This window comes from Chenopodium quinoa, unplaced genomic scaffold (assembly GCF_001683475.1).
Source record: "Chenopodium quinoa cultivar QQ74 unplaced genomic scaffold, ASM168347v1, whole genome shotgun sequence".
Lineage (NCBI taxonomy): Eukaryota > Viridiplantae > Streptophyta > Magnoliopsida > Caryophyllales > Amaranthaceae > Chenopodium > Chenopodium quinoa.
In genome coordinates this window covers 75,219-92,526 of record NW_018743050.1, presented here as the reverse complement: position 1 = coordinate 92,526, position 17,308 = coordinate 75,219, and the positions used below count along the sequence as shown (strand labels likewise).

General features: G+C 42.3%; 1 protein-coding gene across 1 annotated transcript; it reads right to left on the bottom strand.

The window, feature by feature from the left end:
- Positions 1 to 15,756: 15,756 nt before the first annotated feature.
- On the bottom strand, positions 15,757 to 17,308 carry LOC110730803 (F-box/kelch-repeat protein At3g23880-like). The gene has a single exon (XM_021910626.1). It carries the CDS (start codon positions 17,244 to 17,246, stop codon positions 16,158 to 16,160), a length of 1,089 nt encoding a protein of 362 aa, XP_021766318.1. The 5' UTR covers positions 17,247 to 17,308; the 3' UTR covers positions 15,757 to 16,157.

The window sequence follows — 17,308 nt, the reverse complement described above, 5'->3', positions numbered from 1 at the left end:
GAACTTCTCTTTTTTTTTTCATAATATCATGCTTTATTTTTTCAAGAAAATATAACTCTCAAACTCATCAAAAATAAACATGAATAACAACAAAACAACTTCTCAAATCCCACCCAAATTGTGCAAATAATAAGCACACTACAAACTCCCTCACCTCACTCACTAATAGCTCCCCCAAGCCAAGCTTGGGACTAGTAACCAATGGGGCAAAATAGGCTTGTAATGTGGCTAATAAACAACAAAAAGTCAAGGCAACAACATGGGTAGCAAGAAGGGAACAAATGTATCTACAATATCTGGAGGCTACCTAAAAGAACAAATGCCTTCGTCCTCCACAATGTGCATAATAATGAATCATATAAATATTACTAATAGTTGCAAACCAATACTCAAATTCATTGACATACCAGGAACTATGGAACTATCACACATTCCTTACCAAATCAACTAGTCAAGCACTATATTCACAAGTAGTTGGACAAAATTGATGCATGTAAAGGTTTCAAGGCAATCAAACATCAAATCATGATCAACTAATCCACAATGCCTATCATCAAATACCAAGAATCGAAACAATTTTCTCAAGTAAGGGGCACAGGGAAGCATAATTTATAATTCATTGGAACGTATTTTTGGGATTTTTTTTATTTTTTTCAATTTTTTTGTATTTTTCATAAATAGGAAAGCAATAAAAACTACACTAGGAAAGCAATAAATAGAGAAAAGAGAAAGAGGATTACCATATATACAAGAAATCTCCCCCCAAGCCAAATCAAGTTATGCCCTCATTGACTTGGGAGGGTAGCTAGGAAGAGCTACTCCTCATCGTCATCCATCCTCTCATATCCTCCTCCATGACTCGAGCCGACACCACCCTGGCTCGGTCCAGCACCACCATAGCCCGAACCACCTTCAAAGTAGTTAGGGTCCACATTCCCCCCCATACCCCCAAAAGGAGCATCACCCCCATATCCGTGGACTGAAGAGTAGTCCACATAAGTACCATACGCACCGGGGTGAGAATACCCTCCTTGGGGGTATTGGAACCAATCGGGAGTAAGTGAATCGGGAGGAATAGCCCCTCGAAGGGCATAATCGTCATACATGGGGTATAGACCCCTCCCGAGGTTCCTCTCTATGTAACCAACCCGCCCAACTAAGGTGCTTAACCTAGAATCTAGGTTTTGCATCATACCCTCAACTCTCCCTTGCCCCGTCTCGATACGGTCTAATTGGCTCCTAAAAGCCAAAAAGTCATAAGGGGCATTGGGGTCGACGTTATAGTCAACCGAGGAAGTGGTTACGCCATAGGTGAAGGGTGGAGGTGATGGATAGTGTGGTGAATGGTGAGTAGGGGAATGGTCTAGGGGGGATTAGTGGGGTTGTGGTGAAGGGTGAGGTGATTGAACCTCACCTTGACCATTAATCTCGAAAGTATAAGAAGGTTTCCCCTTCTCAAATTTGGTCAAGGCGGGTTTGGGTAAGGTAAAGGCTTGATCCCTCCTACCCGATTGTCGGTGGACTATCCACCAAGTATCACTCACCACGGGTTGCACCCAGTTCAAACTCCCTAAATAGGCTAGGTCCATGAGGTTTGACCCTACAACTTTTCTATGCCCATCCGGGTTCCAACCTAGGTGTTTTCTAGCAATGTGGGTCACTAACCCCCCAAAATAAATAGGTTCCCTAGACCTCCTAGCCTCGGCCGCATTGGCCGCCCTTTGGAAGCGATTGGCTATCCTATGGGGTATGTTCAATTTTTTGGCGGTAGGAATTATATAGGATGCCAAAAGTTCCAATTCATCTCTCCTAACATTTTCCGGTTCATGCCTCCCAAAAATAGTGAGGCCGGCAAATCTTTGCCAAAGTTTTGGGACGAGATGTTGAATCCACATCCCTTTGGCATGTTGGAGGTTAACTAAATCCTCCCCAGTTAGCCTCTTATAGACCACGGCGGTGTGGTCTTGAGAGGGTTCAATCGGTTTATCCGATTTCAAATCAAACAACTTTTCGAATTCTTTAAGAGTTAGTCTCACATTGTTGTTTAATAATCGGAATTGTACATGAGTAATTAGTGCATTCATTTTAATAACATTAAAAACTTGAAATAAATTCTAATGTTAAGTAGTCATACGTATCGTGGCACATTTGAAAGAAACCACTCATGCCTATACCTTTGAACAATTTTTCCAAATATTTATCTAAGCCTAACCTAACTAGTGTGGGATGATGAATAAAACGAGTAGAGATTACCTGGAGATCGATGAGGTTTAACATCCTAACCCGTTGCTCCTCCGAGGTAATGACAACCTCCTCCCATCCCGGAATTTGAAGATCTGGGTTGACCGTTGGTTGTGGTGCCCTCGAACTCTCACCCCTTTGTGTCCTTTAACGTTTTGAGGCCATTATATGAGGATAAATTGATGCTTGGAGCTTTCTCTCTCTAAGGGTTTGAAGGAAGTATGAGAGAAAGTGGGAGAAAATAGGTGGGAAATGTAGAGGAAGATGTGAGGATTAATAATATGTAAGAATATTGAGGTTTTTATGGATGAATTTGAGGAGATCTTGGATTGAAAGTGTAGTTGAAGGTGTAAAAATGGAGGTTTTGGAGAGAGAAAGTAATGGAGAAGAAGATGAAATAAGAAGAAAGTGAGGAAAGAAAGAAGAGGAAAAGTTTAAAGGGACGGCCAAAATAGGCGCGCCCGATCAGGCGGATAATGCTGAAGTCCATAATCTCCATTGCGCGCCCGATCGGGCGAGCTTCGCCCGACATATCTTTTCCTTCACTCGATTTGCGCCCGTTCGGGCGACCTCGCCCGATCGGGCGAAATTTGCTCGAGTTTCCAACTCTCCTTGCGCGCCCGATCGGGCGAATTTAAGGCCGCTTTCCAGCTCTCCTTGCGCGCCCGATCGGGCCCGTGCCTAGTCGGATTTCCTTAGCTTTTTCTTCGTCTTCAAATTTTTCTAAGTCATTTGACCTCTTAAACCTATACCTGTACAAAAACACTTATAAACGGTTCACTCTCCTCGCCTTTCTAAAATAAAAATAAAAAATAAATATAAAGGAAAACTAGTCTAGAAAGCGAGAAATACGGGTTGCCTCCCGCAAAGCGCTGGTTTATCTAGGTCCCGCACGACCTTCTTACCAAGTACAATGTCTAGGACCCTTGGCCTAACGCTTGATCGGGTGATTTCTCACCCGGTCTAGCGGTGTTCAGGCTGCGATGCGGCTTCCTGACATACCCTGTGGGATTGCAAATCACCTTATCTGGTGGATCCTCCTTGACTTGGACTGGGGAATCTTCAATGCTACGCACTAAAAATCCTTCTTCGATCGAAGGTTGCTTCAAATTGTCATTGCGTTCAACACTTGCAACTCGATCTGGCGGAACACTTACCGTAGGCTCGATTCGCACAACTTTCTCGATCGGTTCCACCTGTTCATCCTCGAAACCAAGACCAACATTATAGAGTGCTCTTTCTATTGCATCGACTTCCTTCTTCCATTTGTCTATCTCATCTGAAAAGGATGCAACACAAGATACCGCCTCCAAGGAATCTTTTTCAAGAGCTTGGGGCTTGTTAGAATAGTTTTCAATCACATTAACACTGAAACATTTCTCCTCAGTCATGGAGCTTTTAGGGGCATTATTCAGATTAAAAACAACTTTATCATCCCCTACTGATAATGTTAACTTACCACTTCTTACATCTATTACTGCTCCTGCAGTGTTGAGGAATGGTCTACCCAAAAATAATCGGGGTTTGCATATCCTCATCCATATCAAGAACAACGAAATCTACAGGTATATAAAATTTACCTACTCTAACGGGGACATCCTCTAAAACACCTAAGGGGTATTTGAAAGAACGGTCGGTCATTTGTAGAGTTATATTGGTAGCTTTTAATTTACCCATATTCAACTTAGAACATACAGATAATGGCATGACGCTAACACTAGCACCCAAATCACATAATGCATTATCAATCAAGAGATTGCCAATATGACAAGGGATAGAAAAACTACCCGGATCTTTTAATTTAGGTGGAGACTTATTTTGAAGTACGACACTACACTCTGCAGTGAAAGCTACCGTCTCTACCTCACTAATAGACATTTTCCTCGTCAATATGTCTTTCATAAATTTTGCATACGAGGGAATTTGTGTGATTAATTCAGTAAAGGGAACTATTACCTTCAAATCTTTTACCACCTCCAAGAACTTACCAAACTGCTTATCCAAGTTTGTCTTCAATTGACGATTGGGGAATGGAAGTTTGATAATTGGCTTTGGAGAATTATTACTCTTGTCTGGAGTAGCCACCTTCTCTGGAGTTGTACCCTGCAATGTAGAATTATATATGTTAGTATTATCCTTTAGCCCTGCAGGGCTATCAACTACATTGTTTGGTTTAACGGAATCAAGATTAGCTTTATTTAATAAAACAGATTCATCAACTCCGGGCACGGAGGGCCCTTCATAGTTTGAACTACTCCTTAGAGTAATTGCGAATGCTTGATCCGTAGGCCTAGTCGGCTGTGCCGGCAAAGCTCCCTGTTGGCGGGCTTGTAGAGTAGCGGAGAGTTGCGCAATTTGATTATCTACAATTTTATTATGCGCTAGAATTTGATCAATTGTCGCATCTCTACTCTCCATGTGCTTTTGCATATTAACCAACATCGCTCTAATTTCCACCAGAGAAGGGTCAGAAGATGAGGAGGGTTGTTGTGGTTGGTTCTTCTGGCCAGCATTGGGATGATAATATTTATGCTGCTGTTTTTGTGGTGCCTGTGGTTCTTGTGGTGGTGGATTTTGAACATTATTGCTCCGGTAGGAAAGGTATGGATGATTCCGGTACCCAGGATTGTAGGTGTTGGAGTATGGGTTATTCTGCCTATAGGATTGGAAGGCATTAACTTGCTCCACGGGACTCCTGCAATCTTGCTCCCAATGACCTACAATACCACAATTTTCACAGAAAGCCTCATTAAAATTATTATTAATCGCAGAAACATTAGCTACATTAGCAGTGCTCAGATTATCTAATTTTTGGCAAATAGAGGTTAGTTGAGCTTGCAAAAAGGATACAGAGTCGACACTATGCTTCCCCTTGTTAGCAAATCCTCTAGGATTCCCATATTGGATTTTTTTATCGCCATATCTTCAATAACCTGGCCTGCATCTTCAACATCAAGATTCATAAATCTCCCACTAGCTGCAGAATCTAAAATTATTCGAAAAGAATTTCCAAGGCCATTATAAAAGGCTTGGTTTAGCTGCCATTGCGCTAAATTATGGTGAGGGAAATCTCTTTGTAAATCTTTGAACCTCTCCCAAGCCTCATATAAAGATTCATCGGCTTCTTGGGCAAAGTTCTGGATCGCACTCCGTAGTACGGTTGTTCCCTTTGCAGGGTAATACTTGTTATAGAAATTCAAAACAAGAGTTTCCCAGTCAGTTATACCAAGTGTAGTTCTATTTAAGCCATTAAACCACAATTTAGCTTTTCCAGTTAAAGAGAAGGGAAAGAGAATCTCCCTGATTTGGTCTTGAGTGACCCCGACTTGCCTGATGGTGTTACAATATTGACAATAGTCGGCAATGTGAAGATTCGAGTCTTCACCCTTGGCTCCACTGAATTGCTTCCTCTCTATCATCGTTATAAATTGAGGTTTAATTTCAAATTGAACCCCATCAAGAGCCGGAGTAGGGGTAAGATGTGGAAAATCCGTAAGCTTTGGTTGTGAATAATCACTAAGCTTCTTTGGAGCCGTCATCTCTGATTCTGCGTCTGATGATACCTCTGAATCGCTAGAACCAGTTGGAGGATCTCGGTGATTTGATTATTGTTATTATCACCAGGATTTGCTTGTAGAGATTTTTCTGTCTATGGAAGGAACGTTTGATCTCAGGATCGAATGGGATGTAACCTGATCTGGAACACCTGGGCATAAACAAAAACTAGAAGCAAATGTGAGATTTGTCTCAGAGAACTAACGCTCTCTAAGACAAAAGGGAAATAATCTAGACTACAAAAACAATCAGAAATAAAAATAAAACCGTTTCCCCGGCAACGGCGCCAAATTTTGACAGGGTAAAGTCATATCCCCTAATCAAAAATAATTCCTAAGTCCTCTAACTAAAGTAGATAGGGAAGTAGGGTCGATCTCCACAGGGAAACAAGTCTTTTTACTCCTAATTAATTATTATAATCTAAATTATCTAAGTAACCAACATTTATATTCGAATGAGGAACTAAACTACTAAGATTGAGAATAGAGAGAAAACAATATATGAAAGGATCTAGGGTATAGGTTCACCAATAAATAATACTCCAGGGTAAAACATAGTAATCAATCATTGACATTGCATAAATAACACGATTAACAGGCTCTCGCAATTTATTAATCAACATAGATCTAACAGGCTTTCGCAATTTACTAGATCTAAGTTCTTATTGAAAATAGCCTTTAATATCAAATCAACATCTGCTCGATTCATCAATTTAATATTGCTATACTTTTACAAGCCGCAATTGTAAAACGTTAAAATAATTCAATAAGAAATTATCATGACATACCAATAATCAATAATAGTCAATCATCAATGCATCAATTAACCAGATTGTAAAGGGCTTTCGCTACGTATTACAATCACAGAATTAATCTACCGGAATTAAATCTCATCTCTCTAATCTCGACTTAACCATTTATAAATTAACCTGCCTATTGAAACTAGACCTAAACATCAATTCTCATCTGTCGAATCTCGAATCAATATTGTTAAACTCATGCATAAAAGATCTGTGCAAATCTAGTCACAGAGCATTAAATCAATCAATAGGAAATTAATCTAGCATTGATAATCAACAACAATAAATTACCCCTTCATATTATTTATGGATCCCCATAACCCTAGAAAGAAAACTACTCACACATAATAAAAACTAAACTAATCAAAGCAATAAAATAAGTCATGATTAAAGGAATAAAATAAACAACTAAGATTAAGAGAAGAGAAATCGTTACCAAACTAATCTGTATTAATGGAAATAATCAAGAACAAGGTTTGAGAGAAAAGTTAAGAGAGAGAAAAAATCTTAAGTAGAGAGAGAAATTCTAAGAAAGAAGATAAACAAAAATTCCGTACAAAACTCATATATAAACGTTTCCTAAAACAAAAATTAAAACTAACTAATCAGGTCCTATAGAAACACGCGCCCGATCGGGCCCGCCTTTTTCTTCGCGTTCCTTCCCAGCAGCATCGCTCGATCGTGCTAGACGCTCGCACGATCGGGCGCGCTATAAGCACGCACAGCACCTGGCCTTGCCGCGCCCGATCGGGCGACCTCCTGCCCGATCGGGCCCTTGCTCCACTTTGAGGCTCGGACTTCGATTGGGCTTGATTTCTCGGCCCAATCCGAATTTCCTCTTCGGATCTTGAACACTCGGTCCGAATACCTCGGGATCCCAATTACCGAACCCTTAATCACCGGATCTCACCGATCCTGAGCTCCAAAAGTGGTCGTGTCCTTCTAGCTTCCGTAGTTGATCCATAAAGCCCGGGAAAATGCTCCAAGAGTGGAATTTCCTGTAAAATACAACTAAAACTACGAAAACACTAGAAAACACAAATTAGTAATAAAAGTGGCTCTAAAGAGCCAAAAACACTACTAATAACGACCAAGGGACGGGGGTAAAATATTATATAAAATGGACATATCACTGATGTGGTGGTTGTCCTTCTGTCGTTTTCCCAAATATTCCTATTTGCTGACCTCTCCTCCTCCTTCGCTCATAAGTAATCCACCCACGGTTCTTGCTGAGTAGTGTATCCATTACATTTCCTCCCCCTAGAAGACTCACCTTGTCCTCAAGGTGAAAGGAAGAAAAACGCTCATTGATGATTGAAGCTTCTTCCCATGTGGCCTCAAGTGTGGGTAATCCCACCCATTTGATTAGTACTTCCAACACCGTGGGTGAGCTTTTGGATTTACTGACATCAAGCACCAGTTTAGTCTCTGCTTGCAGCTCCAGTTCTTCTGTCAGTTGGGTGGGTATGGTGGGGTTGACCACCTGATTGCCCAGTGCACGTTTCAGCTGTGAAACATGGAAAACTGGGTGCACTCGGAAAGAGTCTGGCAGGTCCAGCTTATAGGCCACCTTTCCCATGCGTTGCACCACCAAGAAAGGTCCATAAAAGCGTGGGGAGAGCTTCTCATTAAGCCGCTTTGCAAGAGATTTTTGCCTATATGGTTGGAGCTTTAAATAAACATAATCTCCCACTTGGAACTCCTCTTCTCTTCTTTTTAAATTTACATTGGTTTTCATTCTTTGTTGAGCGCGGAGTAAATTCATTTGTAAATCTTCGAGCACCCAATCTCTCTCTTGCAACCACTCATCCAAGCTATCCACCGGTGTTTGACCCTTGCCCACTTTAATTAGCTTTGGGGGGTCCCTTCCATAGACCACTCGAAAAAGGAGTGAACCAGATTGATTCATGGTGGGCGGTATTATAAGCATATTCAGCCCAATTTAGCCACTTTCCCCAAGACTTGGGCTGCCCATTCACAAAACACCTCAAATATGTTTCCAAAGTCTTGTTGACAATTTCAGTTTGGCCATCGGTTTGCGGGTGATATGTCGTGCTCCTCTTGAGCTCCGTGCCTTGTAGCTTGAACAACTCACGCCAAAAAATACTCATGAATATACGATCTCGATCCGAGACTATAGAGCTAGGAAACCTATGAAGCTTGACCACTTCTTTAACAAAAATGGCAGCCACCGTTGCGGCACTATAAGGGTGTTTCAAGCCCACAAAATGCGCATATTTGGAGAGTCTATCAACCACCACTAAGATTGAATTCATCACAATAGAGTTGGGTAGGCCCTCAATGAAGTCCATTGAGATGTCCTCCCAAATAGCCTCGGGTATGGGTAGAGGTTGAAGTAGGTCTGCAGGTTGCATTTGGGAATGCTTGGCTTGTTGGCAGGTGGGGCAGCGTAGCACATGTTCTCCGATGTCCTTCCGCAACCCAATCCAATACCATTCCGAAGCAATTCTCAAGTAAGTTTTGGTATCACCTTGGTGTCCTCCAATCGGGCTATCATGGTACTCCCTTAAAAGCTTTGGAATTAAGGTGGATGATTTGGGAATGGCAACTCTTCCCTTAAACAATAACCTCCCTTCTTCCATTGTATATCCCACATAACTCCTCTCCCCTTGCTTCATTGCTACTGCTATTTTGCCCAGAAGGCTGTCAGCCTCGACTTCTCTCTCCACCTCACCCTAATTGATGCCTTGGGTGGTGACCATGGCTGCCAACTCACACCCCGAACCACCCCTCCTAAAAAGTGCATCTGCCACCCTATTGCTAGCCCCGGGTTTAAACTGAATTTTGAAGTCAAATCCCAATAATTTGCGCACCCATTTTTGGTGATCACCTCCCACTTCTCGTTGCTCCATTAAATACTTCAAGCTTTGTTGGTCCGTCCTCACCACAAAGTGGCGGCCTAGCAAGTAGTGGCGCCACTTGACTATGGCAAGGAAAATCGCCATTAATTCCTTCTCATAAGTAGCCTTTGCTTTCGACCTTGGCCCAAAAATCTTGCTATAAAATGCTATAGGCTTTGAATCTTGCATCAACACCGCCCCTAAACCGTAGCCCGAAGCATCGGCCTCCACCACGAATAACTTGCTAAAGTCCGGCATCACCAACACCGGGGCGGCCACCATGGCAGCCTTGAGTTGTTCCAGCGCCTTGGTGGCTTCGGGTGACCACCCAAAATTATCTCTCTTCGATTGCTCGGTCAAGGGTTTAGCTATTTGGGCATACCCCTTGATGAATTTGTGGTAGTATTCGGTTAGCCCCAAGAAACCTCGTAACTCCTTCAAGTTTTTAGGAGTGGGCCACTCCACCATACCCTTGACCTTCCCCATGTCAACGGCTACTCCACCTTGGGACACCACGTGACCCAAATAAGCCACTTGCGACTGCCCAAATACACACTTTTTAAAATTCACCACCAAACTATGCTCCTTGAGCAAAGCCAACTCTATTTTCATGTGCTCACGGTGACTCTCCTTGTTGGGGCTATAAATCAAGATGTCGTCGAAGAAGACTAACACAAATTTTTCTCAAGTAGGGTCGAAACACTTCATTCATTAAAGCTTGGAAAATGGCGGGTGCATTTGTGAGCCCGAAGGGCATCACTAAAAATTCATTGTGACCCTCATGGGTCCGGAAGGCCGTTTTGTGTAGGGGTGTTTGCGGTGCGGTTTGGATCATAAATCGCACCAAACCGCAAAAGTGCGGTTTGTAATTTTTCGAAACCGCGCTTTTAAAAAAAAGGCACCAAAGCGCACCGCAAGATGCGGTGTGGTGCGGTGCGGTTTAACCGTATTTATTTAAAATTGTAATTATTCTTTTTAAAACAAAACTTTTATTTTATATTATAATTATTAGTTGATAATTTAAATATTAAACTCTTTTTATTAACCTTTAATTAACTAATAGTAAAAAATTAGCTCATATATTTTAGTTCTTTTATATAATTTTAACGAAAATATAGTATAAAAATTGCAAACCGCATTAAAGTGCGGTTTGTGGTGCGGTTTGGTCTCAATAATTTTGGAAACCGCACCAAACCGCAGTTTGGTCATTTTTAAAAACCGCACCGCAATTTTCAAATCGCAAACCGCACTCTGTACAGCCCTAGTTTTGTGTGTGTATTCCTCCCTCACTAGAATTTGGTGGTAGCCCGATTTGAGGTCGAGCTTAGAGAAGATGGCAGCCCCGTGAAGCTCATCCAAGAGCTCATCAATGATGGGAATGGGGTATTTATCGAGAATTGTCTCTCGGTTCAAGGCACGATAATCCACACAAAAACGCCACGACCCGTCCTTCTTCTTAACCAACAAAACCGGACTTGAAAATGGGCTCACCGACGGCTTGATGATTCCGGCAGCCAACAACTCTCTAATCATCTGTTCAATCTCATCCTTCTGGAATTGGGGGTACCGGTAGGGTCTCACGCTCATCGGATTACTCCCCTCTTTCAACACAATCGCGTGTTCATGACCCTTCTTGGGTGGCAGCCCCTTAGGGTCAGCAAACACACCTTGAAATTCCACCATTACATCTTTCAACCACTCCGACAGTGCTGCCACCAGTAGTTTACCCTTCCCCTCACTCGAGTTCATCTCCACTTGGTTTATTTCTACCCACAATCCTCCACCCTCGTGTCGCAAGGTTCTTATCATGGCCTTAAGCGACACCTTAGAGCATTCCAAGGCCGGGTTTCCCACTAGTGTTACCCTCTGATTTCCCACCATAAAACTCATTATATGAGTCTTCCAATTATGCGTGACTGACCCGAGCTTCTCCAACCATTCTATACCCAAAATCAGATCAGCGCTGCCCAATTTAAGTGGCAGAAAATTATCCACCACCACAAATCCACCCTCAAGGACCACCCTCACTCCCTTATACCTTCCCTTACCCCAAATCAAATCCCCATTTCCCAGTGAGACCCCAAATTCCCGATCTCCGTCCACTAGCACACCCACCTCTGCCACTAAAACGTCGGAGATGAGATTATGGGTAGCCCTCGGGTCCTCCAAAATCACCACCGGTTTCGGGCCCACCTTCCCTTCCAATTTCATGGTTCATGGGTTGGACAACCCCACCACTGAACAGAACGAGGCTTCAGCAGCTGCCTCCTCGTCGCTAAAATCTAGCGGCGGCGGTTTGGACGGCCCAGCTCTGGTATTAGAGATGGCAATATTAAGTGGATATCCGCTAACCCGCTCCACCCGCTTAAAATAAATGGACGAAAATCCGAATTAAATGGATGAGAAGCGGGTGACGGATGAAGCGGATGATGGATCGGATCGGATGTGGATGATATTTTTTTCACCCGCTAACCATTTACCCATCCGTTTAACATATATTAAATTTTTAATCAAAGAATTTTACTAATAAAATATAGAATGTGCAAGAAAATTACTTGTCGTTTTTTTGTTGTAAATTAATTTTTCAAACAATATGTTGTTATTGTTTCTTTTTTATTAATAAATTAAAAAAATTATTATATAAATAACCGAAAATTTAAGTTTATCTGAGTTTTTTTTTCATTTTAGTACTTATCCATTTGTCATCCGCTCCACCCGCTTCATCCGTGGATGATGCACGGACGGATATGGATGATGGGTGAAGCAAATGACGGATGGATGTGGATGAAGCAATTAGGATAATGGATGATGCGGGTGAAGCTCCATCCGATCCAAATCCGATCCATTGCCATCTTTATCCGGTATCCTCTTCTCCACCTAACAATAGCACACTCAGTTCCCTGTTCTTGCAGCGATGACCAACACTCCATCGCTCGTCGCACCAGGAGCAGAGCCCCTTCGCTTTGCGCTCTTGATGCACGAAGTCGGTCAGCCGTCGTGGCTCACCGGATTTGGCCGTCGAACTGGTGGTAGATCTGGGAATGTTGACGGATGCCTGCAATTCGGTGGTGGGCGCTTTTGGCCACCCTTTGAATGTCGAGGCTTGCTGAGTTGGGGTGCCATAAGTGTTACTGAGACCCGACTCGACTGGAGCTTTGGATCTAGAAGATCCAGATCCGCTGGCAATGGATTTACCCGATCTGTAGTAACCGGGTGTTTTCTTTAACCCGCCGACCCGGTTCCTCTCTTCGACCCGACCCGCGATCTCCATGGCCTGCTCTAGGTTAAATGGGTTCATAAATATGACGTCAGCCTTGATCTCATCCTTGAGCCCATTTATAAAATGGCCCATCATAATGGTTTCAGGAACATCTTCCAACGGAGCTGATAGCTCGATAAACTTCTTGCGATATTCGAGTACGGTGGTCTCCTGACTTGCCGCCAGCCACTACTCATGGAGGCTTCCAGCATGGGTTAGTCGAAATTGTCTCAATATTCGAGCTTTCATACTTTCCCAGTTAGGAATTGGCCGCCTCCTGTTCTCCCATTGAAACCACCGCAAAACGTCGCGCTCAAGAGCTGACACCGCCGCTTGAAGCTTTTGTTCTTCCGTGAGGTGGTAATGGAGAAAATACTTTTCTCCCTTGAGTATCTATCCATCGGGGTCCGTTCCTTCAAAGAGTGGCATGTCTATCTTTCTCGGCTTCCAACGGTGGTCACCACCGCCAATCTGATTGTTTCAGTTGCGTGTGAACTCTATCCCCTGCTCGTGGTTCCTATGGTTAACCAAGTTCTGCAATTCTTCGAAGAACTGGGCTTGATTAGTGGTGTTTGCTGCCGTTTGAGCGTCTTGCTGTTGTCGTAGCAGCTCGAACTGATTATCGAGTCTTTGAATGGCCTCCTCCAAGGATTTCTTGAGTGTTTTTTCCTGAGTTTTCATCGTGGCTTCCATTGTTTCCAGTCGGTTCTGTACTCCGGCCATTTGTTCTTCTAGTGTATCGCATCTCTCTGTTGCAGAGGCAACCATTTTCTTTTTTCTTTTTTTTTAAACAGAGTACGGGGTGGTGGTTTCCGGTACCGGCAGGCGCAGGACCGCCGCTCTGATACCACTTGTAACACTTTGGTTAGTTTTAACTTGTAATATTGATGAATAAGCAATAAAGATGTGATTTTTGAGGAAAGTAGGTAGTTTTTTTATTATTGAAAATGGATGAAGTTTTCACAGTGGTGGCTTGAGGCCACTACTCTCTAATTTAGTGCCTTTAGGGCACTACTTTCTAGCTCTAATGATTACAAATATCTGCCTCCCTGCACATCCCTACCCTCCCTTTCTTATATATACATGATCATCCTAAAAAGAGAAAGAAGACAAAAGATTATGGCAGCTGTCATGAAGAGAGGGGCTGCTCACTGATGTGGTGGCTGTCCTTCTGTCTCATTCCCTAACATTCCTATTTGCTGACCTCTCCTCCTCCTTCCTCATAAGTAATCCACCCACGGTTCTTGCTGAGTAGTGTATCCGTTACATTGTCCACATATGATTCATGTGTGTTGTTTATTATCATTTCTTCCTATTATTATTGGGTTTTGCTACTGTCTTATTGCTGGCTTTTATTTAGTGATTTGGTTGTGTGAGAATTTGGGTTGATTTGATTGAATTATTGGTTGATTGCCTCGTGTAGTCGTGTGTGACATTGTGGGTGGCGTACTTACCTCTTTTCGATCTCTACAACTTGGTATCAGAGGCATAGTTCAATTTGTCACATTATGGGATCGAGTAGTAGTAATTTGATGGTTAAATTGACATCAACTAATTACTCAATTTGGAGACCTTTGATGAAAGACCAGTTATATTACAAAGATTTACATAAACCAATAGAAACAATAACACAGAAAAATAGTAGCATTGTTAAACCAACAAAACCTGAAAAAATGGATGACAAATATTAGGTGAAGTTGAAAAGGAAGACTTAGATACTATTAGACAAATGATTCATATTAGCATATTCAACCACGTGTCACAAGAGTCCGACCCTTATGAATTCTGGAAGAAATTTGAAGGTCTTTTTGAAAGAAAGGCCTCTCATACTAAAGCATCATTAATCAAGAAACTAGTTAGGGGTCGTTTGGTTCGCGCGGGGGAATCGGAATGGAATGAACAAAGGGAATGTAGGAGAATGGAATGAAACCCTTTCCAAGTACTATGTTGTTTGGTTTTCAATAAACAAAGGGAATCACCACCACCACCACACATCCCCTTTCTTCACTTTTCCAGCCACTAGGAGCCACCCCACCGCCCAACCACAACGTCAACGGGAATCGGCAGCCCTGGGCGCACCTCCCCCACCCCTCGCAGCCCCTAACCTCCCCGGAAAAACTTCCACCACCACGCAAAAACCCTAGAAAACATCATCCCTCCCCTCAAAAACGCCAGCCGACCTTCCCCCTACCCTCGAAACCCTAGCCGTGGTGTTTATAAGGGGAGGGATGGTGTTTTCTAGGGTTTTTGCGTGGTGGTGGAAGTTTTTCCGGGGAGGGGAGGTATTTTCGAGGGGAGAGGTGGGGGAGGTGCGCGGGCTCCGGCGAGTTGTGGGGGAAGTGCGGCGAGTCCGGCGGTGGGGACTGGGTTCGTGGCGAGGTGGTTGGGCTAGTTCCGGCAAGTACAACGGTGGTGGGTATGGTGGCTAGGGAAAGGGATTGGGAAAGTCTAGGGGGGTGGGGAATCAATGTAGACTAAAAATGAGTGAACTCAAAAATAAAAATGGGTAAAGGGAATAAAAAAAAGTGACAAACAAACAACAAAGGGAATGATATCAGTTCATTCCGATTCCCTTTGATTATAAACCCCAACCAAACGGCCCCTTAATTTGAAATTAAAGGGTGTGAAGTCAATCTCTATTATATACGTAGTATTAACAAGTTGACTACTATGAAGATTGTTAACATTGTTCAGTTGAGATCTTTGCCTAATAATTGGGAAACTTTAGTTGTGACTATTAGTAACTCTGCTCCGAATGGTGTGATATCTTTGGATGTTCCATTGTGTTCCAAACCATGAAATTCTTTTTATATTTTTTTATAATGAAATGCCCTCAAATTGAGTATAAAAAAATCTTGGATACAAGTCACACAAGCAACTATCCTTAAGTGCACTCAATGCATAATTAACTTTGCAATTCCACATATTAGTCAACTCTAATTGCACTCAAATGCATTATAAACTTCGCAATCGATCAACGGTAGTGGGTAAAGGATAAACATTGGACTTCAAGTCAATAATACAGTCTCATGTACTCATCATAGACTATATGCAGACAAGCTCATCAAATCAATTCAAGGTGTGACTTAAACATTGATTCAAATAATTTTACAGCACACTTTTAAAAGTCGTAACACTATCTTATCCTGCAATGTGAACTGATGCATCAATAAGATCAACAGTGTGACCTCATTCACTCCATGGAATTTACAAAGATAATTCAAGATCCATCAGCATCATCACTATGTAAAACCTATATTCATATATTAACACACAAACACGTACGGGAAACAAAGAAAAAAAAACAAAGTTATTTATACCGGCAGGCTGAATGTACAACTCATGATCATCCTGATAAAAGTTCTGGGTATACTCGTTCCCATCTCCAGCATTATTTGTCTTCATCAGTTTTTGGCACCATCCAATGGTATTCGAGCACAGTCTAGAGAACGCCGTGTGAGTCCTTCTGATCTAATAGAGCTAGACTCTCTAGGTATGATCTCATATGAAAACCACGAATAGAACCCTCAACATGGGTTTTGAATTCCTCAAACTGATTGGTCTTTGCATTATATAAAACTAGTTTGCCACCGATATTTTGCAGTATAACACAGCCATTGCTTCTAAGACTTCTGACCATTACAAATGACTCAATCACAAACTGCTTTACCCATGATTTAGGCGCACCATAATCTTTCATAATCCACAAACTAAGCTTCCCTGACCAATACCCATTTTCAAATACAGAAAGCAAGTCACACCATGAGGCGATGGTTAAATCACTAATATTGGCATCCTGCAAGGTTTGGGGAAGCATCATGTCTTTGAATGCCTCGCCTTTCACATCAAACCCCACAATTAGCTTGTTATAAGCCAACCAGTGAATAACACCATTTACATAAGCTTGCCGGGTATCAAGCACAGGGACTGAAGCAGAGCCATTAACTTCCCAACAACTTGAGCTAAGTCTAAAAATTGCAATTTTGGCGTCAACTTGGAGGGCTTCAAAATCCGGATTCTTAAGATAAACAATCCTGATAACCTTGTAATCATTCTTAGAAGAGTCAAACCCAAAACCAAAAACTGACCGACCCAAATCAGTTGATTCAACATCTAGTTTGAGTTCAGGAAGGGTCAGGAATCTCCTAATCACCGGATTCCATAAAATCAAAGTATCTGTTACTTCAACAATATCATCCGACAAGCATACTAACCCATTCACACAACCCACCATCCTAAAATAATCATGATGTTTACTAACAAAAGGAAAATCAATTGTCATTATCTCATCCAATTGCTCATTATCGTGACAGAGTTTATACCTGACCTTTTTTTCTGCATGATCAAAGCTTCGCAAAAGGACAAGATGGCGTTTAGCCTTGTTGTAACAGACATGGGCCAAAATGAAATCGGGATTTGTAATTAAGGAATACCAAGACCTACAGACACACCTGCATCTGAGCAAAGTCTTGGCTGGTAACCTCATTAGAATTTCCTGCACCAAATCGTCATATAAACCCCCTGTTGCCATTGATTCTTCTATTACTGCTTTGTGATTGTAGTTAAACTCTGAAAGAGAACAAAACTCTCCTC